This window comes from Pygocentrus nattereri, chromosome 18 (assembly GCF_015220715.1).
Source record: "Pygocentrus nattereri isolate fPygNat1 chromosome 18, fPygNat1.pri, whole genome shotgun sequence".
NCBI lineage: Eukaryota > Metazoa > Chordata > Actinopteri > Characiformes > Serrasalmidae > Pygocentrus > Pygocentrus nattereri.
The window spans coordinates 3,224,265-3,251,208 of record NC_051228.1 but is presented as its reverse complement, the minus strand read 5'-3'; the positions used below and the strand labels follow the sequence as shown (position 1 = coordinate 3,251,208).

Sequence of the window (26,944 nt, the reverse complement as noted above, 5' to 3'; positions counted from 1 at the left end):
GGACAAGAAAATGCAGAAGTTGGTCTTCACACTTGCAAAAAGAAGAACGCAGAAGCCGATCTCGGTGACTGTGGCATCACGCCACGAAAAGATGTTTAAAAAAAAAGACTGAGTGAGAGGCAAACTGTGAAATTTCTTCACCCTATGAGGCGCACTATGCCCCTCAGCATCCGATGACGCCGCTCTGTCATTTTACGTGGCCGACCACTTCGTGGCTGAGCTGCTGTCGTTCCCAATCTCTTCCACTTTGTTATAATCCCACTGACAGTCGACTGTGGAATATTTAGTAGTGAGGAAATTTCACGACTGGACTTGCTGCACAGGTGGCGTCCGATCACAGTACCACGCTGGAATTCACTGAGCTCCTGAGAGTGACCCATTCTTTCACTGTTTGCAGAAGCACTCTGGATATATATGCTGTACAATGTATCTGTGAGTGGCAAAAGTGTGTGAACCTTTGTTTTCAGTATCTGGTTTGACCCACTTGTGCAGCAATAACTGCAACTAAATGTTTCCCGTAACTGTTTATTCGTCCTGCACGTTGGCTTGGTGCATGACCCACAATTTGAGTTTCAGCTCACAGTCAGCTGTCCTGACATTTTCCTTTAGAATTTGCTGGTGTAGTGATGACAAGACGTCCAGGCCACAATGCAGCAAACTATGACACTACCATCACTACAAAAACTCCAGTTCCTATTGTAAAAATAATAACCTCTTTAGGGTTTTCTCACTGGAATTGACATTTAAATGTAGTTCTACTGTGATTACAGTGGGCCCAAAGTTTTATTTAAACTTCTATCACCCAAAAATAACTCAGCCAGTCAGTCCTTGTAGTTACTGAATACTAAATGTCTTAGTGTATTATAGGCTTAGGTATAATAGCTGTCTGATATGTCCATTAACCCTCTACTGCACAATGTTGCCTCAGGGCAACAAACATTCTCATCACTTTATAATAACATTGTACATATTTAAGGACACTGACAGGGTTAACAATGAAGGGCAGAGTTTGACTGGGTCAGTAAAAAAGCACGTTTTTGGTCATACTAACTGTTAGAGGGCACTTTCAAACATCTCTTTAACATTCAGCATCATTTTCAGTTATGAGAATATGCAAAACTGTGTCTGTTGACCAGAAGCAACTTTGTGCAACAGTGGGATTTAGCCAGTCACACGCCAGTTCTCACCACTTCAGGGAACATGGGACATACATGCCAAGTGTAAAGTTTGGTGGAGGGGGGATCATGGTGTGGGGTTGTTTTTCAGGAGTTGGGCTCGGCCCCTTAGTTCCAGTGAAAGGAACTCTAAATGCTTTAGGAGACCAAGATATTTGGGACACTTTCATGCTCCCAGTTTTTGGGAACAGTTTGGGGATGGCCGCTTCCTGTTCCAAAATGACTGCGTGCCAGGGCACAAAACAAGGTACAGAAAGAGTCGTAACCTCAACCCAATAGAACCCCTTTGGGATGAATTAGAGTGGAGACTGTGAGCCAGACCTTCTCATCCAACATCAGTGTCTGATCTTACAAATGTGCTTCTGGAAGAAAAAAAAATTCCCATAAACACACTCCTCACCCTTGTGGAAAGCCTTCCCAGAAGAGTTGAAGCTATTATAGCAGAAGTTATAGCTGCAAAGCGTGGACCGACATCATATTAAACCCTATAGATTAAGAATCTGATGTCACTCAAGTTCATATGTGTGTGAAGGCAGACGACCGAATACTTCGTGTAATCCATCCATCCATCCATTTTCTAAGCCGCTTCTCCGTCAGGGTCGCGGGGGGGAGCTGGAGCCTATCCCAGCAGTCTTCGGGCGGAAGGCAGGATACACCCTGGACAGGTCGCCAGTCCATCGCAGGGCAGACACACAGACACAGACAGTCACTCACACACTCACACCTAGGGGCAGTTTAGCATGTCCAATTGGCCTGACTGCATGTCTTTGGACTGTGGGAGGAAACCGGAGAACCCGGAGGAAACCCACGCAGACACGGGGAGAACATGCAAACTCCACACAGAGAGGACCCTGGTTACTTCGTGTAATATAGTGCATATTTCTGTGTGTATAAAAAAGTAACATGTCAAAACGAAAGAAGCGCAAAGCCAGAGCACCAATCAGGGCCCAGCGGTCACTTTGTTTAGAGCTGGTTTTGACCTGTTGGTCATACCAACCCAGTGCAGCACACGGTTCAACGTCAGCGCAACAGCGTAAAACTTTGGGAGAGTCTGTTCAACATAAATGATGAACTAACCTAACTTTGTGTAAATAGATCACAAAATAGAAATATGTCCACATATGCATTTGTGACTGACGCAGCTTTTTTTTTAAGCCCAGCAAAGCCATAGCCATTCATATGCGTGTGATGGGATGGTGTTATGGATTGTGTATAGATATTGATATAGAGCTTTTCCCATATTGACTATACAGTTACTTTATTATTATACTTGGTACCAGATCTCTGTATGGAAGGGATAAGTCTGAAAACCAGTACTGGCTGTTTGTGATCTTTGGACCATTTTGTTGAATGTGTTTGTTGAATGTGTTTCCATCACCAGCATCAGCAGAGGGCAACCACGGTGAGGTGCCATACATTCAGGGAACTCCAATTCCCAGAAGCCTTCGGGCTGATTAGACCCAACCTGGCACACTTGTGGACTCTTCTACTTAAGGCTGTGGCAAATTGTGATCCTTTGTCAGACCTTTGTAGAGGGGTGCCTGATATGGTATTTAACCCAGGTGGGTATTTAAACAGAAAAGAAAAGAGGGCAGAAAAACCAGAGAGAAGTTGTCCCAAATCTATTTAAAACCCAAATGAAGGCTTGAGCAAGATACGACTCCAAGCGAAACAAAAGGTGTTTGCCCCACAAAGAGCAAACAGGTGAAACAAAGTCTACCTTCCTCCCATAAAACAGTGGAAGTGTCTTTGTTTTCTGATTTATCTTTTATTTCACCTTTGTTTGAGCACACGGCTTCAGCATCCCCTCCCTTTGCCTTTTTCCCACCTTTTTATTTCGCCGCTGTAACTCCTTGGATTGCCAATCAGTACATCAGTGGTTTGAGCCTTGTTCTGTACCACCACATCTCCGTGTAGTCACCATATTCCCACTCAAACACCCCAGTACACCAACACATTACATCAAACACCCTTGGGTCCACGTCCCTGCCGTCCTGTAACGTGTGTGTGTGTGTGTGAGAAACAATACAAAGTCCAAAACACTATCTGCACTGTGTTTCTGCTGCATCCTTGGTTATCTTTCTGAACTACAGAGTGAAAGGTGAACAGCAAGGGTCATTTTTTTATTTTTTATTTGATGCATTCACATCACTCTTCTTCTTTCGGCTGCTCCCTTTAGGGGATGCCACAGCGGATCATCTGCCTCCATCTTGCCCTATCCACTGCCTCCTCTACTTTCACACCAATCATCTCCATGTCCACCTTCACTACATCCATAAACCTTCTGAGGTCTACCTCTTCTCCTTCTACCTGCCAACTCCATCTCCAACATTCTTTGCCCAATATATCCACTATTCCTCCTCAACACATGTCCAAACAATACTGTCTTATATACCTTCCCTTTCACTCTTGCTGCTATCCTTCTGTCACACATCGGCCCTGACACCCGTCTCCACCCACTCCATCCTGCCTGTACCATCTTCTTCACCTCTTTTCTACACTGTCCATTGCTCTGGTTGGTTGATCCCAGATATTTGAAGTCATCCACCTTTACGACCTCTACTCCTTGCATCTTCACCTTTCCACCTGCCTCCCTCTCATTCACACACATGTATTCCGTCTTGTCTCTACTGACCTTCATTCTTCTCCTCTCCAGATTCTCTTCCACCTGCTCTCTACTCTCACCACAGATTACAATGTCATCTGCAAACATCATGGTCCATGGAGCCTCCTGCCTGACCTCATCTGTCAACCTTTCCATCACCATTGCAAACAAGAAGGGGCTCAAAGCTGATCCCTGATGTAACCCTACCTTCACCTTGAAACCATTTGTCACTCCAACCGCACACCTTGTCCTTGAGTTAAAAACAAATTTAAAAACTCCACACCTGATGGCTGAAAAACACACATGCCCACTCTCCTATGATCATCTTTACCTTCTGTTAACTTCCATTCACAGCCCCCAAAAAGGTATCATTTTATTGTCTTTATGGGCTTGGGCTCTAGTTCCATTGGCTCACTTTTTTATCCTCCTCCTATAATATTACCATTTTGGAGATGCAAGGTTTTGTTTCGATGACAGATTTAAATTTGTCCAAGCTATTTTTATCTTTCCAGCTGAGTTTCTCATCAATAAGTATATACCAAAAACAGGAAAACCCCCTTAATTTAATGGGAATTAAAAAAAGCAAAAAAAGGAAAAACATAGGGAATGCTGAAAGCAGTGTGGTCAAACAAAGGCCGAGATGGAAAAAGTGAAATTAAAGAGAACTGGAAAACACTTTCTTTGTATTTATGAGGGGAAGGTCAGCTTTGTTTAGACTACTTGCTCTTTGTGGAGCAAACACTTCTGTATGGCTTGGAGCCATTTCTTGTTTTAAGCCTTCTTTTTGGGCTTTTAAGCAGTTTTGGGTGGGTGGCTAGTGCAGTGGGTAACATCTCCACCTTCTACCATGGGGTTCAATCCCCACACCCTACACTATACCAAATAAGAGTCCTTGGGCAAGACTCCTAAGACCAACTTAATCTACCTGTGTAAAATGATCAAGTTGTAAGTCGCTCTGGAAAACTGTCAGCCAAATGCCATAAATGTAAATTCTCACTTTTTCTGGTCCGCTTTTCAATTTGCTTGTTTAAATACTCACTTGGGCTAAATACCGTACCGCTCTATCCTCCACAAAAGGTAAGAAAAAGAGCTGCTTGCCACGGCCTTAAGTAGAGGCATCCACAGGTGTGTCAGGTTGGGCCTAATCAGCCCAGGATTTCTGGGAATTAAAGTCTCCTGAACTTGTTTCACCTCCCTCATCTGCTGGCGGCCTGCAGCACAGCCTGGGCTCTTACACCAACATCTCTAAAAATGTGTTTGTGGTGTCATAAGATCTTCATTGGGAGTCATGGTGAATCTGTTATCATAGCCAGTCATGTTGCAACCTTATCATTAGTCATTGTCTAGCCATTCATTTCAACACCAAGCACACGGTTAAACCACTAAAGGAAGTCTTGCACAATAGAAGCTCTTTCATAAGAACATTCAGTTTTGTTTGCATTACCATCACCATGTAAGGTTCACAGAATTGTGAAGGTGGCATAAAGCAGACCAACTAGCTGTGGACCAGTCGAGCACTTTAACTGATAAACACAATACTACAAAGAATCTTGGCCTGATACTACTGGGATAGGCTCCAGCACCCCCCCGCGACCCTGACGGAGAAGCGGCTTAGAAAATGGATGGATGGATGGATGGATCTTGGCCTGATTCGAACCCATTGGAGAGTTCTCAAAATACCGCACACTAACAGAACACCCCTGCATTTGTCAGGGTTCCCTTCGAACTTGTCTGGTTTGTCTGCCCCCGAGTGCACTCACTAATGTGTATGTGGCGTTTCACTTCACACAGGAGTTAAATACGGAGGTGAAATTTCCCCATTTGTGGGATTAAAAAGTGTCAATCAAACTTAAAACTTAAACATTTTACTAACCAGGAAAGCTGCAGATGACTGCCCAGCTGCCTCGTTGGTAGGTGCACTAGGTTCTGGCTGTGGCGAGAGGCTCATAGTCTGGAACTGATTGGTCATCTCCTTAACACTGTTTACCAGTTGCCCCAGCTAAGCCTGCCGATCAGATGGCTGATTAGCAAGTGATTCCAGCAAATGAGTGACTCCGGACAGCACCTACTGATGTCTACAGAGAAGTTGTCCCTGCTCAGTGAAAGCCTTTCAAAAGGCTTCATGATCCACCATCTGCACGGTGACAAAGTATTCTGTAAGGTTCACAGAATCGCAGACGAGCACAGATGAAAGACAAAAGGTGACTTAATGAAGTTAAATCAACAGTTGTCAATAAGGGGCAAAACATACAAAGTCAAAGTCCAGGAAATGGTCACAAAAAAAAAAAAAAAAAAATCCAACACACACTGGCAAAGGTACAAGAAGGGCTAGGCAGAAGTCAGAGGTTGTCAAACAAATCACAGGGTTGATGCACAAATGATTATTAAACACTCAGTAGATCTCCAAGAAACAATACTCCACAATGAACTACCTATAAGCCTGGGCTTAAATAATCACGTGCATTACAACGCAGGTGAAACATGCCAGTAATCAGGTAATCGTGAGCTCTCATAGGAGCGGTGTTGGGAGTTCTCTTGCGAGCGTTTCATCACCTGATCTCCTAGAGCATTCTGGAGATTGAGTCTGCTTCCTCCATAGGTGGCTCCGAATGCATGATGCACCAGAGTGCCACTGCATAAGACAACCGGAGAGTCCCAACATACTAACTGTAGTGAACCTAAATTAGATGTGTGTGTTGGAAATACTTTTTCCATAATGGTCATTTTAGGTTTAGTGAATGTGGAAGAAGGGCAGGGTAGCACACTGAGTGCAGAAGAGGGGGTGCAGCAAGGATAACTGTGTAGGGGGAAGAGAGTGATATCTCAGGGAATACAGTCGTAAACCTTCTCCAAATCCACAAAACATATGTAGACTTGGTTGGCAAACTTCCATGCTTCCTGAACAATCTGGGAGAGGGTGAAAAACTAGTCCATTCTGTCCCAGCCATGGGACAAACCATATTGTTTCTCCTCAATCTGAGGTTCAGCTATCGGTTGGAGTCCCTTTTCCAGCATCTTGGCATAAACTTTCCCAGGGAGGCTGAGCAGTGTGATACCCCAGTAGCTGGCACACACCCTTCGATGCCCTTTCTTAAAAATAGGGACCCCCACCCTGCCAGTCCAAGGGTACTGTTCCCGAGATCAATGTAATGTTGCATAGGAAGGTCAGCCATGACAGCCCTACAACATCCAGAGCCTGAAACATTTCTGGACGAATCTCACCCACCCCTAGAGCCTTGCCACTGAGGAGCTTGCCAACTACTGCGGAATTATTAGCCTTATTATTGTTCATATTACTCTTTTAAGATTTATTAAAGAAAGCTTATATTTAGCATTGAAAGCTTAGTGGTCACATTGTCCAATTCTAAGAGCTAAGAGTCAGCACATAAGGCTGTGTGCTGACTAAAGGTGGAATACACAAGGACGTCACATAACAGGAAATACCTCAAAGCTAATAGTAGTAGACACTGGGATTAGCACACTACACATGTGTTTCATCTTGTCAGATAAGCAGAGCCATTGTCTGGAAAACGGGGGGAGTTGATAAACACAGGGAATACCTTAAGCTGACCTTGCAGACGCGCTCACATCTGAGCACATACTTAAACTTTTATGGTATAGATTGGTGAGCTGGGCTCACGCACACATTGGAGACTTGATGGAATCTTGGGTAAGGGAGGAGCGGTCATGCGACTATAAAAAAGGGAGTCAGATGAGAAGGGGTCAGAGCTTACTTGGGAGATACATGGTGCATGTTCTCTGTTTGTAACCTCTCCAGAATTCTGTAATAAAACGGTTTGTTTCACTTCAGTCTGGTCTACTCGTCTCATCTGTTTTGCATCAACGAACACGCAGGACTGGTTTCGTCCACACTACCTTACTGACCTCCACCAGGAAAATGGCAGCTGAAACACCAGAAGCCTCTGGCCCTGACTCCCATGAAGGAGGCACATCTCTCAGATTAAGGAGTTCTTCAAAGTGCTCCTTCCGCCGACCGACAACATTTTGATTTGAAGTCAGTTTCTGCATCCCTGCCAAATGCAGCTTGGGCGAAGTCACCGCTCTTGAGTTGGAGGACAGTTGTCCAGAACCTCCTTGACGCTGCTACCGCCGCCATTGCCACTGCCACCTTTTTCACTTGTCGGTACCTGTCTGCACAGTTGGGAGTCCTCCAGGCCTCTTTCATCAGCTTGACGGCCTCCCTTATCCCCGTTGTCCAACAGGTGGTTCTTGGGTTACCGCTCTGACACACTAACACACTTTTGGCCACAGCTATGCCTGGCAGATTCCACAATGGAGGTTTTGAACAGGGTCCATTCAGACTCCATCTCCCCTACCTCCTGTGGAACATGAGAAAAGCTCTGGCTTCAGTTAAAATCATTCCAAAAAGGGGCTTTTTGACAGTCATTCTCAGCACACCCTCACTATTCACTTGGGCCTACCGAGTCTGATCATCAATCTTCCCTGCCATCCCTGTTGACAGCTCTGCACCTCTCTGCACCCGAGTGTCCAGAACATATAATACCAAGTCAGATGAAACGACAACAAAGTCGATCATTGACCTATGACCCAAGGAGCTTTGGTACCATGTACACTTATGAACATCCTTATGTTCAAAGTTGGAGTCAGTTATGGTTCATCTATGCCTAGCACAGAAGTTAAATTACAATTCATCATTTGAGTGTCGATCGGGCAGGCCATTCTTCCGAATCTCACCTCTCCAGCTCTCCCAGTCATTGCCAAAATGAGCATTGGAGTCTCCCAGCAAGACTATGGAGTCTGTAGGTGTGGCCCTTTTCAGAACCCAACCCACTCGCTCCAAGAAGGCCAAACACTCCGACCTGATGTTCAGTGCATAAGCACACACCTCCCTGTGATTTTAATTCATATTGAAGTGACCCTCTCCTCTAAGTGGGACAAACCCTAATTGCACAGCAGCCAGCTGGGGACACCACTGACTGAGTATCCCTATACTTGCCCAGCACCTCTCACCCTGTGCAACGCCTTAGTAGGAGAGGGACCAACCCATATCAAAGATTTTGGTTACTGAGCCCACACTGGGTGGTATATGGCACTGCACCGGTCCCGGGCAGGATACATGGTTTTCTGTGTCCTGGAGGATTTTTGTCATGGAGGATTTTTTGGATTGAGTTAGCCTGGGTCTTTAACCCTACCAGGAGGGTATTACTTTGCTGTTCCATTCACCAAATATAATATTAAGGGAATAAATAATGCTCAATATCCTTCCGCTTCTCCTTTGCAAGCACACTTCTTAAGAAATCGAGTCATTAATCTCACATCACATTCAACTTAAAAACATTGAGTGCTTGTATGATGACAGCATCTGCAATGTTGCCCTTTTGTTTTAGGAATTTTAGTATAATTAACATCTGAGGCACGACACCATGAACGATGAACATCCCTAAAATGTGTTTGTGGTATCAAATAATGCTTCTTTGGGAAAGTCACAACCAAGAACTTCATTAACATGAAGAATTTAGAGATTCATGGTGAATATCAGTTATAGCCAGTTGTGTTGCAACTTTCTCAGTAGTCATTGTTTGTCTAGCCATTACTTTCAAAACCACAGACATGGTTAAACCGCCATAGAAAATATTGCACAATGGAAACTTTTATTCATCCGTAATTATGAACCTAACTGTGATCATCAGACTGTACCTGCAAAGAATTGAATAATGTAGCTACCATGGGTTTAAATTGGGGACGTATATCTCCATCAAATAGCATCTAAACAAGCAGCATGTGATGTATAGATTAAATGAGCTTCTCTCTTAGATTGAAATGCAGCAGAAGACAATGTGCACGTCTTACCCATAGAACTAATTTCAATATTGGCCAACTCAATTCTTTGAATTGCAGCATCGGCTTTGATCTCCAACTGCTCCCACATATAGCGTTTGGTCTTTATTAGTCCCTTTACCATGTCAACATATCTGGAAGACTGCAGATGATGAGGCATGATGATGATGGCAGTATGACAGAAATTCATCATTTTCCTTTTTCACTTTTTGGACGTGGGAATTCCCCAGCAAGAGAAACATGCTTAAGACATTTGTCAGCAATTGTGGAGTTGTCCTACATGGAAAAGCCTCCATCCAATGACTAAAATAGTTGATGATAATGAAGATACACCAGAAGATTTACTCAAAAGAGGCCCTGAGTATTCTGCTGTAACTCCTGTTAGGACGAAGCATTCTGAACCAAAAAAATACCCTACATACGTCGACATGTGTGTAATCGCCCCATGTTCTTGAACGTTCCTCGCCTACCTCATTGGTCTGACACAAGCGCATCCCAGCAAATTGCATGTTTTGTTCAAATCACCTCATCCTAGCGAGAGTTACAGCATATTCTGGGCCTTTTTGAGTGAATTTCCCTGCACATATGGCCTGTGCTCTGAGGTGAGGGGCCTGTATCGTCAATGCATAAATGGGTCCAAGCATCTTATGAATTTGATGTGAAGCCCATTGGAATTTTTTTTGTTTCAGCCATTTTTGGCCAGCAGTATTCCTTGGAAATACAACAGCAACAGCAGTCATTTCAATCCATCTTCTGATGGGCTCTATTTCTTCCATTGAGACTGGCTCTACAGCAAAAACACAATTTTCATATTCTACATTCTGATCCTCATGCCAGAGCAGAGACTTGCCAGAGCAGCATTTTTATGAACATCAGCATGGGAGTCGTCCTTCGTTTCAAGTGAACTGCTTTTGCAGTTGGTAGCCACTTTAACAATGGTCACATTTCAGGGAAGGTAGAGGACACGTTCTAGCTGTAGGCTTTTCACATCCTGAACTCAAGCCAGTCTTTTGTTGACAGAAGAATCTGAAAAGATGTTCCAACTTATTTCATTTAACTGTCCTCTTGGTCCACCAACTGACAGGAAAAACATGGGAAAATTCCATGGCACAGGGTACAGATGATGCTTAAATGCAAGGCTGTCAATTCTTAGCGTAGACAGTGGAGAAACAAGTTCATGTCGCATAGTGTACACCTTAGTATTGTTGGCGGTACCTATATGTGTATCAGCTGCCCCCCTGAAAACTTAGAATTCAGCTTGTGCAATCTACTTCTGCATTTTCTCCTTCTGAGGTGTGTGTGTGTGTGTGTGTGTGTGTGTGTGTGTGTGTGTGTGTGTGTGTGTGTGTCACATGAGCATGCTCCTCAATATAAGAACCAGATGCCGATCGCCTCGTACATACAACCTGTTCGCAACTGAATCTTTTCACTCTCTATACAGTAATTATCTCAGGATGAGGGCCACTCTGGTTTTGCTTTGGTTTTTCGTGTCTTGTGTTCAGCTCTTGAGAGGTGATGACCAGCTCGCAGTGGAGGACCAAACTTGCTTCTTTCGTGAGCTGAAGGACATGGTCAAGCAGCTGAAGTACAGTCAAAGCCAGATTGATGAGCTGAAGAAACAAAACGCAGGTAAATTAAATGATCTCAACTGAAAAAAGTTCCCCGGTAACAAGTTTTCACAAAACGGAATATTTCTGAACCCTGAAAACCTGTATGGACATAAAAGAAGGTCAAGCAACTCCACAAATTAGTTCAGTACATTTTTTGAATGTTTTCTTATTGTTTGACATTGTTCTACAAAGTTTCATCCTGTTTACAGTGTTTTATTTTAATAATGTTTATTTTAAATAAGTGCTTAATTAAATTTGCTGACAGGTGATTAGCTTTGGACTGAGAGGCTTTATGTATCATTTATAAATTATTGTTATTGTTGAATAATAATAATAATAATAATAATAATAATAATAATAATAAGCAACAATTTCTCTTTAAATCAAGAAAGCTCGAATCAGTGCAGGAAAGTCTGTTAGTGTGACAAGTAACAATGACTGAAATACAGTCTGTACGTATCAGTTCATGATGTCACTTTTATTACTCAGCTCATTTATTTATTTATATATAGACGGGATACTTGTCTGGTCCCCTGCGAGACTGACCCTGCTGCTGAAACGTCCCGTGTAACGTCATTACAGTCTTTACTCGCATTAGCACTGAAGCTCTCAATAGTGCTTTAATGAAGGGGGTGTATTTGGTCAATAATCTGATTCTGTGTTTAAATGTCTGGATAGTTGTTTATTTGTTGTGTGTTTCACAGCTTTGAAGGGGAGAGTGGACTCTACTGAACTGACTGTGGAAGCGCTGAGAAAGGAGTCTACAAGTAAGACTTACATGTTGAACAGAAAAATGATTTTTCTAATCCCTTATTAGAAAGCTGAGCAAATTGTGGTATTTCTGCATAAAACCCCAAAAATAAACAATCAAACAACAAAAAATGGCAATCTAACAAAATGGGTTTGTGGTCAGGTCAGGAGATGTAAGTTGTTTGCAGGAGTAAAATGGTTTTATTTGGGGCAGTCCAACACTCGCGACAAGCAGGGGTCAAAATAAGACGCAGATTCATATTGGAAAACCAGAAAGACAAGGCAACGGCCAGACAGATGAAATACCAGCACAAAGTAACACGGCCTGGAGCTCAGTAGAGCAACAGAGACACTTCATGAACATACAGGTTAAACAAAGGGGTATATATGGGAGTCTTGGGTCCAATCCCATCTCACCTCTACCATAAACCATATATAAACAGGATCTAGAAATGCTGCCACCTTCTGTGGGCCCAAGCTCTTTCAACATTACAGTAGTGTCTCCTCAGAGACCTCACAAAGCCCAAGGCCAAGTATACCAGTTTATATGTCCATAAACTATCTGCAGGTGTGTGTAATGATAGAGGGGTGGAGCCAGGGAGGAGCAGGAGTTGGAATAAGCCATTTCAGACTGGGCAGGTCCAAATGGGGTTGTGATTGTCAGCAATTCAACACACCAAAACAGCTACAATGAGATTTTTTTGTTAAAATAAAATGTACAGTAACGAAGTCAAGAGACAAATAGGCCTAATATATGGCGAGAGTGCACGGCTGCGAGTCCCCCTGTAAAGCCTTAAATAATCATTCAGAACTCAGAGGTGTTGCGTTGGAGTTTATCGGATTCACGTCATACGTCTTTGTTTTAACATCACACACAGACTCAAAAAAGAAGTTCCAGCTCGATGTCTAGGCCTCAAATGCTGAATCAACATTATACTAATGAAGGTGACAATAGTTCACTCACATCCTCGGAAGACCAAGTTTTGACTGAGTTCTCTTTGAATTCTCTCTTATACATCAGATGTATCTGCTCAGGGAAGGGGTCCAAAACACAACCCATGTTACAAAATGTTCTTCTTCGTGTTGCATGCAGTTAGGTTTCCACAAAAAAGGCCCCCAAACCACCCAAACCTGTTTTGAATCCAGAAAAAGAAACCTTGGTCTGACTCTATCCATGTTTGTTTACAGACATCCCGAAGGTGGCGTTCTCATTTGCTTCTGGCTTAAATGGCTACTTCGGGCCTTTAAGTGTTGAATCCACGCTGATTTTTAGAAAACAAATCACAAATATTGGAAACGCATACAATCCACTCACAGGTAAATGCACAGCCAGTACAGAGACAGTGTCTGATGTCTGATCTGGTTTGGTTCTTCTCTCTGGTGGTGTAGAGACGCTGTACTGATCCATCTGTTTCTCCTCCTGCAGGTGTTTTCACGGCTCCACTCAGAGGCATCTATTACTTCAGGTTTAATGTAGTGGGTTCCAGCAAGTCAAGCAGGCTGGCTGTAAGCTTGATGAAAAATGAGGAGAGAATTTTTGATGTGAGTAAATTGCCACAAGGATCGAATCAGTACGCTGTTGGCGGAGCTACTCTGCTGCTACAGCCAGGAGATCATGTGTATGTTAACCTCAGAAGTGACAGTCAGATAACTGACGACAATAACAACCATTGCGCTTTCAGTGGTTTTGTGCTGTTTGCAGTGTGAGGCGCTTTTACTGGTGAGGAAAAAGAGGAGCCAGTACAGCCTGAATAATCTCATACTCTGCATGTCATGTTGTTTTTGTCAAAAATGCATTCCAAGTTCTAAAATAATTTTTCATGATATGATGCAGATGGCCTTTATACCAAATACATAGAATACACTTAAAATGTGACCTGCACGTCTGAAATGCAGGAGAAATTGTTAAACATTGTGTAGGAAATTAAGAAATCATTTATCAGAACAAAACAGACTAAAGTATTTCAGAATACAGAGCATTTATGTAATTTGACGCTTTCTTCTTCATTTGATCTATTTTGTGTTAATACTCTCTTTGCTTTGCCATTTCTTGTCATTTTCATTGATGCAAAAATAAAAGTGCTTTGGACAGCAGACGTGTGTTGTGTTTACATTTATTGCATTTGCCAAACGCTCGACTTACAATTTGATCAAGATAATGGGTTAGAGGAAGACCTGAAAATAAAAAATAAAATAAAAACAAGCAAACAAACAAACAAAAAGGAGATGAGCAGCTTTTTATGTACAACAAGTGAAAAATCCAACGTCAGAATCCTGGGACTTGTCTCATTTGAGTGATGAACAGAGTCTGTCTTGTTTTAATTACTATTCTTACTGCACTCCAGACAGAAAATGAAAGTGAAAGTGTGTGCCTGCCGTTTTAGGAGGTGACGCAGTGAACCACTCAACTTTTTCATGTATTCTGTTCAATTTATGCTAAATAGATTGACGTGTTTGATTTTTCATAACTCATCTCTACAGATGCTTGGATAAATGTGTATATAATATATGAACATTCTAATAAAATAGCTGTGGTCTTGCATCGCTTAAGCCACCAATACCTATGAGGCTGCCTAGACTGGCCACTTGAGTGATGCAACACTACAGCTTTGTGGTTTGCCTGGAGTGGCTGCTTGAGCAACACTACACCACAGCGATGAGGCTGCCTGAACTAACAGCTTGAGTGATATTACACCACTGCTAAGAGGTTTTACTGGGCTGGACGTTTAAATGATGCTTCATCACACATCACACACATCAAGGCCTCCCCATCTGTCCACTTGAGTGCCTTGATACCACAGCTATGAGTCTGCCTGGACCGACTCTACACTGTGCCACTACACTGCAGCTACAAGGGGCTGAGAGAAACCTTCTCCCATGCTAAAGATTGTCTGAGGAGTTTTCCCAAACACTAGGTAGGGAACTGTGTTTGTGTTTGTGTGGATTGTTTTATTTGTTGTTGATTATGTATTTCATTACTACTGTACTTTATGATTTATATATAAATCATGAAAAGTTTGTTTTGCTTTTTACAAATGATCTGCAAACACAGAATCAGGCTCAAAGACGTATCGATTGCTTATCATTTCAGCTGTGAAACTCTGAAATTTCTTATTGACACTGTCAGTCTATTTTGTGTGTTTTCATGGTAATTAAGATGCATTGTGTTTCCACAGATGTTTGCTTGTGAGTGCATTAATATGATCTTATTCTGTCATCGTTATCTACCATCATCAACTGGACTACAGTATTAGATGCACATTAATGGGATTAGGCAGGAGTAATCTAAAGCCTTGGGGTCACTCCATGACTTTTAAAGTATGGACAGATTAGAAAACATTTACCACCTCATCCGTTTTTTGCAGATTATTTGGGGGGGCCGAAATACCAAATGGAAGTCACGTAGACTCGCGCAAACTCTCGTCTTCTCCTGTTACTAGGAGACGCAAATAAACAAATGCTGCTGTTTTTAAAGATTGTGATCGGTGTGATATGTTTCAGAGGTTTAAATGTTTGTAAACTTGATTGTGTCTTAAACTCGGCTCATTTTGTTATAATCCTACTGACAGTTGACTGTGGAATATTTAGTAGTGAGGAAATTTCATGAGTGGACTTGCTGCACAGGTGGCGTCCGATCACGGTACCATGCTGGAATTCACTGAGCTCCTGAGAGCGACCCATTCTTTCACTGATGTCTGTAGAAGCAGTCTGCAGGCCGAGGGGGCTCGGCTTTATACACCTGTGGCCATGGAAGTGATTGGAACACCTGAATTCAGTGACTTGGATGGATGAGTGAATACTCTTGGGAATATAGTGTATTTCCAAGTTGGCCTTGGAACAGCTCAGTATCCCGCAGAACGAGCCGGAGGAAGTTACAGCGGGCCTCTCTGTCAACAGAGACTCCCTGTTTCCTCTATTGCTATGGCGACACCCTAGTTGAATTGTTGACATAATTTGAAGGTGCCTGTGGCCCTTTACATTGTGTATAAATTTCATGATAAAGGAACCCAGAGAAATGGGCCAAAATGACTTGGAACAAAGTCTGGATCCATTGACTTACATTGAAAATAAATCTTTTTTCCTTGTCCTGGAAAAATACCATTTTGGAGATTCCAACAACAGCGATATGTGTTTTCACGGTAATTAAGATGCGTCCTGATTCTTCAGTCATTTTCTAGTGAGCATGTGTACATTAACTATTTCCCATCTCCAACTGGACTGCAATCAGAAACACATTCATGGGAAAAAGTTGTGCTAATTTATATGCACCTATATGAAGGCTTAGTGAATATTATTTGGAGCACAAATTCAAAACTAAATTTTAGCCCATATTTTTTACATTTACACACATATGCCAGATCTTCTTACATAGAGTCACTGTTGTATTGTATTATCTGTCTTGCCCAAGGACTCTTATTGGTATATAGGTGTGTTCAGTCTGATAGATAATCAAACCCCAGTCTTCTATGAGAAGAGCAGTAATATTGCCAACTACACTACCAAATGAATTAAAGGGCTAAAATTTCCCTGCATGTTCAGTTCAGCTTCCTCTGGAATCACTACACACACATTTTGATCATAGGGCCACTTGCTTTCAATGACAAACGTCACTTTAGGAAATAAACACAACACACTTGTGCGGTACAAAATGATACTTTATGGACATAAAGCATTTTTACCACATTTTTGTGATGCTAGAAATGGCAAGGAATGGTGAGGAACTTAAAGCAGAGAAAGTCGTAATATATTTCGAGTAAAGAAGAAAGCATCAAGCTACATAATTGTTCTGTATTCTGATCTACTTATAGTGGCTGTTTTTACCTGGTTCAATGATTTCTGGCACTTAATGTTATTTATTGTTTAATAATCTGTCCCACATTTTAAAAATGCAGGTCACATTTTATATGCACTCTGAAACGTATCAGCTACAGAAGCCAAAGGCTGTATATTGTGAAATGAAGTCTTAGAACTTCGAATGCAGAATTTGTCCTCACCAGTAAAAGCACTTCACATAGGAAACAGCAGAAAACCACTGAAAGTGCAATGGTTGTCGCTGTTGTCATAAAGCTGACTTCGTCTTCTGAGCTTAATATAGACATGATCTCCTTTCCACAGCAGCAGAGTGACTCCACCAATAGCGTATTTATACTGTCCTTTTGGGTATTTAGTCACGTCTAAAATTTTCTTTTCATTTTTGTACAAACATACAGCCAGCCTGTGAGAACTGCTGTGACCAAGTAAACTAAACCTGAAGTAATAGACGCCTCTGCGTGGAGCAGTGAAAACACCTGCAGGAGGAGAAAAAGATGGATCAGTACAGCGTCTCTACACCACCAGAGAGAAGAACCAGACCAGACCAGACATCAGACACTGTCTCTGGAGTGACTGCATTTACCTGTGATTGGACTGAATGCTTTTCCAACATCTGTGATTTTTTTGCGGAAAACCACTGTAACGTCAGAGCTGTGAGGCCCAAAATTGCCGTACAGGCCTGAAGCATATGAGAACGCCACCTTTGCCGTGTCTGCAAACAGAAACATGTATTTGATCTCTTCCCATGAGAGGGATGGACAGAGTGGGTTGAAGAACTACTGACCTGATCACTGCAAAAAGCTCTCTTATCAGGTAAAATCATCTCCAATATAGTCAATAAATTGCTGCAAGCTTAATTTAAGATTATGTAACTCATTTCTAGACATTTTTTACTTGTTTTAAGTAATTTTATCAAGTAAAAATAATCACAATCATCTGCCAGTATAGTGAGAATTTTACCCAATAAAATGACCTAAAACACGTAACATTGAGAAATATCTGAAAATAAACTTGATAATCTCATAATAAGTGCACAACCATGTCAAAATGGGAAATATTAGATATGACGACTAGATTTAAGATCACTTCATTTGACACGAGGCTATTTTTCTGCAGTGCCTCTGACTTTTAAATGATTATTAGTTTACAGTGTGACTGACAGCAGCACACACGCCATATTTAAGCCTGTTTTTATTCTCCTCACTCAGTAATTATGCTTCTCCGACCCCCTTCCCTTTGAGGAAACTCCTCCTGCTCCTTCCTGGCTCCATCATTACCCTCCACCTGACAGTCCACCATGGAGTTCCAGCCAGAGGCTCTAGCACCGCATGTTCAGCTCCTCTAGTGCTTTGGCAGAGCTGGATTGCCCTTAATGAAGCTGCTCTGCACATGGAGCCTGACTACACACTCAGTTTGTTATATTTACATACATTACTTGTTTAGTTCTGAGATTTATTCAGATAAATGTTGCTCAGTTTTCTAATGAAGTATTTTAGAAATGATTTTTCTGTTTCATATTTAAGTCTTACATGAATTCTCCTCTCCTGGTTCTTCAGCACTCAGTTCAGTAGAGTCCACACTATCCTCCAGCCCTGTGACACACACAAAGAATCCAACCAACTAAACACAGAATCAGGTTTTACACCAAATGGACCACTTTATATATATATATTCTAATGAGATATAAAAAGGGTCATATGTTAAAATAAATAAATAAAAAAAAAAAAAAAAAAAAAAAAAAAAATATATATATATATATATATATATATATATATATATATATATATATATATATATATAACAGCACTGTTTTTTATGGCTTTAACACAAAACATAGTACAAATGGATGTGGATCATTATGACATTACAAACTTTTTAAACAGCATGAAACAATGTGGAACAACGAGCAACGAAGTGCAGAATAAAATTATCTGAATTTTTCAAACAAATTTCATTCGATTTTCCAAACTTGTGGAACTGTATGATCTTCATAGATGTTCATTCAGCGTTACGGTCTGAAGCAAAACAAGTCAAAGCCATTGTGAAAAAAGGTTGTTTGGGGAGCTTTCAGATCATTTGATTTACCTGCGTCTTGTTTCTTCAGCTCTTCAATCTGGCTTTGGGTGAACTCAGTCTGCTCGTCCCCCACAACCAGCTGGTCAACAGCTCTATGGAGATGAACAGAAGACAAGCAGAGCAAAAGCAGAACCACGCTGACCCTCATCCTGAGATGTTTTGTTTGAGATGTGTGTAGAGTGGAGGAGCTCGGATGAAAATGGGGTGAATGTAAAAGGCAATGAGCTTCTGATTCTTATATAGTGGAACATACACAGATGCCCCCCCCACCCCCACAGACACCCCCCCCCCACTTCAGAACAAGAAAATGCAGAGGTTGGTCTTCACACTTGCAAAAATAAGATTGCAGAAACCGTTCTTGGTGACTGTGGCATCACGCCTCCAAAAGTTGTTTAAAAAAAAAAAAAAAAGACTGAGTGAGAGGCAAACTGTGAAATTTCTTCGCCCTATGAGGCGCACTACGCCCCTTAGCATCCGCGGACCCCGCTCTATCATTTTACGTGGCCGACCACTTCGTGGCTGAGCTGCTGTCGTTCCTAATTGCTTCCACTTTGTTATAATCCCACTGACAGTTGACTATGGAATATTTAGTACTGAGGAAATTTCACGACTGGACTTGCTGCACAGGTGGCGTCCGATCATGGTACCACGCTGGAATTCACTGAGCTCCTGAGAGTGACCCATTCTTTCACTGTTTGCAGAAGCACTCTGGATATATATGCTGTACAATGTATCTGTGAGTGGCACAAGTGTGTGAACCTTTGTTTTCAGTATCTGCTTTGACCCGCTTGTGCAGCAATAACTGCAACTACATGTTTCCCGTAACTGTTTATTCGTCCTGCACGTTGGCTTGGTGCATGACCCACAATTTGAGTTTCAGCTCACAGTCAGCTGTCCTGACATTTTCCTTTAGAATTTGCTGGTGTAGTGATGACAAGACGTCCAGGCCACAATGCAGCAAACTATGACACTACCATCACCACAAAACCCCAGTTCCTATTGTAAAAATAATAACCTCTTTAGGGTTTTCTCTCTGGAATTGACATTTAAATGTAGTTCTACTGTGATTACAGTGGGCCCAAAGTTTTATTTAAACTTCCATCACCCAAAAATAACTCAGCCAGTCAGTCCTTGTAGTTACTGAATACTACAGGATTAGACTTGGTGTATAATAGGCTTGGGGGTTTAAAGAGTTAAATCATCACCAATGATAGACAAACTCAACTTGTGTTAGAGAAGCAGCGTCTGATGCAAACACATTCTGTACAGAAGCTGATGCATAGTTTCACACATCGTTTGATGAAGTGTGAAATTGCAATAAAAAGAAGGGGCAGTGTGGTAGATGTTGAAACTGTGGACTTACTCCATGTTTTACAGTTCAGTCTAACTTAACATCAATAAATGGACTCCTTGCGAAAGTAAATGTCCTCAAGAAGAAGTTGTGAAAGGATATATTAATTTCATAGTTTGTGTAAGAATTCAGTATCAGTCAGACGAATGCAGATATCAGTAAAATGATTAGATTTATTTACGTGAAACCATGGGGCAGTCCAAAAGCAGGCGTGGGTCAAAACCAAAACCGTATAAATGATCACCAGAGTGGTCATGACACGAGACAGACAAAAGCAGAAGGATAATCTAATACGGGAGGTAATCAAAACGAACAAAAAGGTCAAAACCAGGAATCCAAAACAGGCAAACAAAACCAAAGGGGCAAGGCAAAAGACAAGTTCCAAATGTACAGGCTAAGGGTCAGGCACAAAAACAAGATTGGGAGAATCAGAAAAATGCTAAGCAAGTTCTTAGATGAAACAATACCTCACAATTAGAGCAAGTTAAAGCTCTAGCTTAAGCATACTCATAGCAAGTCATGTGATTGCCTAACACAGGTGTAGAAAATCAGTAATCCGGTGATTGTGATCTGAACCAGGTGTGTGACTGATCACTCAGCGCCTCCTGGGAAATAGAGTCCGCTCTGGAGGTCACATGTTCTCCCAATGTGTCATGGGAGATTGAATTCTTGACACTGAGATGATCTGTCTGAGGCGTGATAGCACACCCCCCCAAAGAGTCCGGACGGACCCCCAAATGAGGACAACTGGGACGACCCCTACTCTACCCAACAAACCCTTGTCTAGGAGCCGAGGTCGAGCCACCATGGTGCTGGACGGATGAACCCCTACCACTGGGATGTTGTAGACGGGCCGGCAGAGAACTGGACAGACAACGGCGAGGGCGGCCCCTAGAGCGAGGTGCTGGCTTTCCTGGATTTCGGCTATGGAAATCAGCTATCATAGCTGGATCCAACACGTCTTTCACCGAAACCCAACATTGTTCCTCCGGACCGTATCCCTCCCAATCCACCAGATACTGTAAATTCCCACCACGTCTTCTTGAGTCCAGCAACCTGCGGATGGCATAGACCGGGTATCCTTCAATCATCATTGGTGGGGGAGGCATGACATCCAGCGTAGCCTCATCCAGGGGCCCTGAAACAACAGGTTAGAGTAGAGAGACATGAAATGACCAGGACACTCGGAAATGTGAAGGTAGATCAAGTCTATAGGTAACATCATTTATTTTCTTAAGGATCTTGAAAGGTCCGATATACTTGGGTTGAAATTTACGACAACTCCCCTCAGTGTTGCGGAAGTCCCTGGTAGACGACCAGACGCAATCCCCCAGTTGATAATTCGGTGTGGCACCCCTGTGACGATCAGCCTGTTTCTTGTGGCACTGAATCACCTCCTCAATACGTTGGTGGGTGTCCTCCCATACTTGTTCGCTCCGGGTTCATCCATTCATCCACCGCTGGGACATCCATCTGGACTCCAATCCAGGGGGCAATCGGTGGTTGAAATGCCAGAATACACTGAAATGGCGTTAAACCTGTAACAGAGCTAGTGAGAGAATTCTGTGCTATATCTGCCCATATTAAAAATTTTGATCAATCAGATGGATTCTCATGACAGAATAACCTGGAAAATTTTCCCAGTTCTTGATTGACTCGTTCACATTGTCCATTAGACTGTGGATGATATCTGGAGGTCAAGCTTACTGAAACCCCTAAATGTTCAAAAAAGGCAGACCAAACCTGTGAAGTGAACTGTGGTCCCCGATCTGATAATATCCTCTGGGATACCGAATGTTCTGAACACCTGTGAAATAGGGCTGTAGCAGTTTGGAAGGCGCTGGGAAGAGACTCAAAAGGTACAAATTTCACTCCTCTAGAAAACCTATCCACTACGGTCATTATGGTTGTAAAACCCTCAGATACACGTAAGTCGGTGACCAAATCTATGGCTATATGCGACCAAGGTCTATTAGGTGTGGGTAATGACATTAATTTCCCGGCGGGTAAAGTTTTAGGAGTTTTACATCTTGAACAGTTTGTACAGGAAGCCACAAATGTGTGAATATCTTTGGACATTGACTCCCACCAATACTTTTGTGACAGAAGTCCATGAGTCCTGGTTTCCCCAGGATGGCCTGAGGTTTGATTTCCAGGAGCAGAATACGTTGAGGGATCTCCGATTGGTTGGGGTTGGTGTCCTCCTGAAATATATGAGATAAGGCATCTGCCTTAGTGTTTCTAGATCCTGGTCTGTACATGATACTAAAATGAAATTGGGAAAAGAACAATGACCAGCGGGTTTGTCTAACATTTAGCCTCTTGGCAGTCTGAAGATATTCCAAGTTCTTATGATCAGTGAGTACTGTGAAAGGGAATTTAGCACTATGAGTATCAGGTGATGCCTTTTGGACTCTCTGTCGCCTTATCCTTTTTTCAGGCATTCATCAATGATGTGCTGAGGGACATGTTGGGTCAATACGCAATAGCTTATTTGGATGATATTAGTTTATTCCCCTGATTTCGACACTAGTGTAGTGTATAATAGGCTTGGGGGTTTAAAGGGTTAAATCATCACCAATGATAGACAAACTCAAGTTGTGTTAGAGAAGCAGTGTCTGATGCAAACACATTCTGTACAGAAGCTGATGCATAGTTTCACACATCGTTTGATGAAGTGTGAAATTGCAATAAAAAGAAGGGGCAGTGTGGTAGATGTTGAAATTCTTTTCAGTTATGAGAATATGCAGAAATATGTTTGTTGACCAGAAGCAACTTTGTGCGACAGTGGGATGGATTTAGCCAGTCACACGCCAGTTCTCACCACTTCAGGGAACATGGATCTATATCAGTTTGTCCCGTTGTCGCACAATGTTGTCTCAAGGCAACATTTCCCAGAAGGACCCCTGCACACTATATTATTTAAAAAATGATTTGAATTCAATTATCAGGTCAATTTTATGCAAAATAAATTAATTTTGGTTCTCCCATAAGAAACTCTGCTATCTAAAGTCTTCTGGGGTTTATCCTCAGCCACCCATACAGTTATAGGTCAATACTGTATTTGTAGATGGTTAATAAACTGGTTTTGGGTTGAGGTTAGGGTTAGTATTAGGGCCAGGGTTAGGATTCGGCTTAGCTTTTGGGTTGAGGTTAAGGTTAGGGTTAGGATTAGGGTTGAGTCTAGGATTAGGACCGAGGTGAGGGTTAGGATTAGGGTTGAGGTTAGGATTAGGCCTAGGGTTAGGTTTTGTGTAATGTAACTAACATATTAACACCACATCTACTTAATGTGAGTAAAGTATCAACAGAACATGTACACGATATTTACTTCAGTGTATTCAGACGCTTCAGTACTGCTACTGCCCTGATATGCTGTTGAGGCGTTACTCATATGCTTAGAACTTCCAGGACGTCGAAGAAAACATATCATATTATAAAGATGTGCTCACAAGCAAACATCAGTGGAAGCATCCTAATGAATAGAACACATGTCATCGCTGTCAGGCAAAAACCTCAGATCTCCAGTATTAGTAGATTTTCAGGTGAATTTTCAGTGAAATTTTATGTAAAAAATAAAAAAAAGATCACAAGTCATTTTAGACAATTTCCTGTGCTCTGTTCATCAGGGTTAGGGTTTCACACAGTGTAAAGAGCAGCTGTTTACAAATGATCTATATTTACAAACAAATTACAATTATAGTATCAGAGTCAAACAAAACATGTTTGACTCTGATACTATATTCTTGTATAATTTGCAGTAATAAACTGTAGCCAAACTACAGCAATGACAAGTAACATCTAGTCAACTGTAAACACACACAGCTCCCTAGAGAGTGGGTGGGAGACACTTTAAACGACCTCAGTTCAGGGGGAACCTGTTGCGCCACTGAAGCAGCTGGTCTACACAGCATCATAGCTGCGGGGTTGCATCACTCAAGCAGCTCGTCCATGCAGCCCTGTAGCTGCTGTCTCACAGCTAACTGGTTAACTGTCAGTGCATCGTGCATCTTCTAATTTAAAGGTTCCCAAACCTGGTCTAGGAGCTCTCCCGCTTTACTTCAGCTTTACTGCTCCCAACACTCCCAATTTGAACCATGTCAGGTTTGTTATTGAGCTGGTTAGCTAGATCAGGTGTGTTGGAGGAAGAGGATACACTAAAATGTGCAGGGCAGTAGGCCTCCAGGACCATCAACCTGCCAGATCTTTTTTTCCTGGCTTTCAGGACTTTCTCCTCCATAAATTGTGCTCTGCATTTACGCTATTGTTGGCTTAATATAGTCAGTTGGATGAGGTCATACATCAATATGTTTAATCATTTCCCTGATCTTCATCTTGGTGCATCCTTGAGGCCTGCACTAGTGTTGATAACACTGACATCTAGTGTTTAAATCTAGCATTGCAGGTAGCAATGTACCAAACCAGGTAACATTACAAGAAAAGCATGGACAACACTTTTTTTGGTGACAAAGATGTACATAAAAAGGTGTGAAACTGGGCTTAAGCGACGCACAGCTTTGGAGTAAGGAGTTATTTCGATTACATCTATTTGACTTTTGGCCAGAGTGGCTTCAAAAGTATGATGAGGATGAGGAGCTCAGCAAACTGCTTGCAGGAGTCACCATCGCTCAGAGTGGCGTGCTGCCCAACATCCAGGCTGTACTGCTGCCCAAGAAGACAGAGAAAGTGGCCAAGACCAAGTAAATGGTGGTTGGTTAGTGTAGTGCTTAACACCGCTTTCTACACTGCAGACTGGGGTTCAAGCACCCTACACTATACCAATAAGTGTCCATGGGCAAGACTCCTAACACCACCTTGGCCTACCTGTGTAAAATGATCAAATTGTGAGTCACTCTGGCTAAGAGCATCAGCCAAATGCTGTAAATGTAAAAGTAAGGTAGGCTGTCAACACACGAAGCCACAGTATACTTCACTCTGAATCAGGTGGTCATTTCCCACATGTTTATCTCCAAAAACAGGGCCAGCATGCGTATCTGCACCTGTTACAGTGCTGATCAATCACTGACCCTGTTGACTTAAAGAAGCTCACTGTGTGAAGTCTTGTGTTCATCTCCAGAGAGGTGATGGCCAGCTCAAGGTGGAGGACGTGGAAAGATCAGAGCAGAACACAAACCAAACCAGCATCCAGCCCAATGTGTGGACCGAGCTGAGGGAGCGGAGGGCAGATTGAGCAGATTTAGGAGCTGAAGAACGAAAACACAGGTAAAGTTACGGGTTTGAATTCCAGTAAGCAGAATAATTTCTCAATGACTGACAGTAATTCTGTATTGCGGTCCATGTTCTAGACTCAGTGTTTTGACATGTGGATAATGATGGTATGTTCATATTGTTTGACATGGTTCCACATTATTATTTAAGCTGTTCTGTACTGATTCATAGTTTTAAAGGTTAAATGCTGTTCTACTTTTGTTTCCTTTGTTATCGTGTTTAAGGCCTAAACAACAGGCTGCTGGTCAGCGAGAGCCAAGTGGAGAAACTGAAGCAGGACAATGCAGGTAGAGGACAAACTGAATTAAAAGCATTAAAATAAATTAAAATATAAATAAATAAAAATTAGTTTCAAGTTTTGTTGTTGTTGTTGTTTTAATCTAACCTTAGAGGTCCTGAATCCTCATTGTCGGGTTTGCTGAACTGAAAATTCCCCTTTTTTATTTCCGGATTCAGATATATTAATACAGCCATATGCAAAAGTTTTGGCACCCCTTGACCAGTTTCTGTGAAGATAATTGAACACGTCCTCTACAGTGAACACACTTCGGCACACTTTAGTGCACGGTTAGGGTTTACTTGCTGAACGTAACCGCCGCTGTACAGATCGGTAGCTCGTGGAGTTACCGCTGCACTTCCAGGACGTGCAGGTAACCACGGGTGAAGCCCTTCAAGGAAGGAAAAAGAAAAGCAGCGGGAACGTCAAGCAAAGGGACGCCTCAACAAAGGCTGAGTTAGAAAGATGAAGTAAAAGAAAAGGAAAACGAAATGCACCTCCTCTAGTGGAGTGCAGGGAAGGAAGGCTCTGGGACAGTAGTCCTCTTTTCTTTTCTTCTTAGTTTTCCTAACCTATACATAAAAACAGTTCTATTAATAAGCAAATCTCAGGGGGAAAATAAAATATATGACTAATGTAAGCATGTGAAGCACCACCAGATCTTTAAAACCCTTGCAAACACAACATCAATGGACAGCTTAAACATACTTGGAGGAGAACACTAACTAATGATTCTGTTACATCAGCTAACAAACCCTCCCATGGGCTAGCATCACGCTGTGTGGTGGGGCAGAAGGTTTGGGGGGCCTGATCTTGGAAGGCTGGTTAGATTTTTACAACATGTTCTCGTTATGAACACAACTGTCCAGTAGGTGGCAGCAAAGCATGGCAAATGTGCATTTTACACTCCATCTGTGGTAAACAGCATTCAACACACACAGTGGTGGACAGTAACTGAGTAACTGAGTAACTAAGTAAATGTAATTAGTTTCTGTACTTTAGTATTTTTCGTGTATCTGTACTGAAGTTTCTCCATTCTTTCAGTTTCAGGTGAAAACCAGTTTCAGTTTTTCCTTTCACTCCACTACATTTCAGAGTCTAATATCCGACTTTTTCCTCCTACATTTTGAGAAATCTGTCGTTCCTTTTGGTTTCTGTGTGTATAAAAACGTAACATGTCAAAACGAAAGAAGCGCAAAGCCAGAGCACCAATCAGGGCCCAGCGGTCACTTTGTTTAG

General features: G+C 42.2%; 2 protein-coding genes across 2 annotated transcripts; one reads left to right on the top strand and one right to left on the bottom strand.

The window, feature by feature from the left end:
* Nucleotides 1-11,017: 11,017 nt before the first annotated feature.
* Nucleotides 11,018-14,054, top strand: LOC108444570 (complement C1q-like protein 3). The gene is made up of 4 exons (XM_017725785.2): nt 11,018-11,229; nt 11,915-11,977; nt 13,149-13,277; nt 13,387-14,054. Exons 1-4 carry the CDS (start codon nt 11,055-11,057, stop codon nt 13,665-13,667), a joined length of 648 nt encoding a protein of 215 aa, XP_017581274.1. The 5' UTR covers nt 11,018-11,054; the 3' UTR covers nt 13,668-14,054.
* Nucleotides 14,055-16,751: 2,697 nt separating this feature from the next.
* On the bottom strand, nt 16,752-19,050 carry LOC108444568 (complement C1q-like protein 2). Its single transcript, XM_037547085.1, has 4 exons — nt 18,858-19,050; nt 18,302-18,364; nt 17,356-17,484; nt 16,752-17,248 (listed from the first exon to the last, which is right to left on the bottom strand). Exons 1-4 carry the CDS (start codon nt 18,994-18,996, stop codon nt 16,968-16,970), a joined length of 612 nt encoding a protein of 203 aa, XP_037402982.1. The 5' UTR covers nt 18,997-19,050; the 3' UTR covers nt 16,752-16,967.
* Between the last annotated feature and the right edge of the window lie 7,894 nt (nt 19,051-26,944).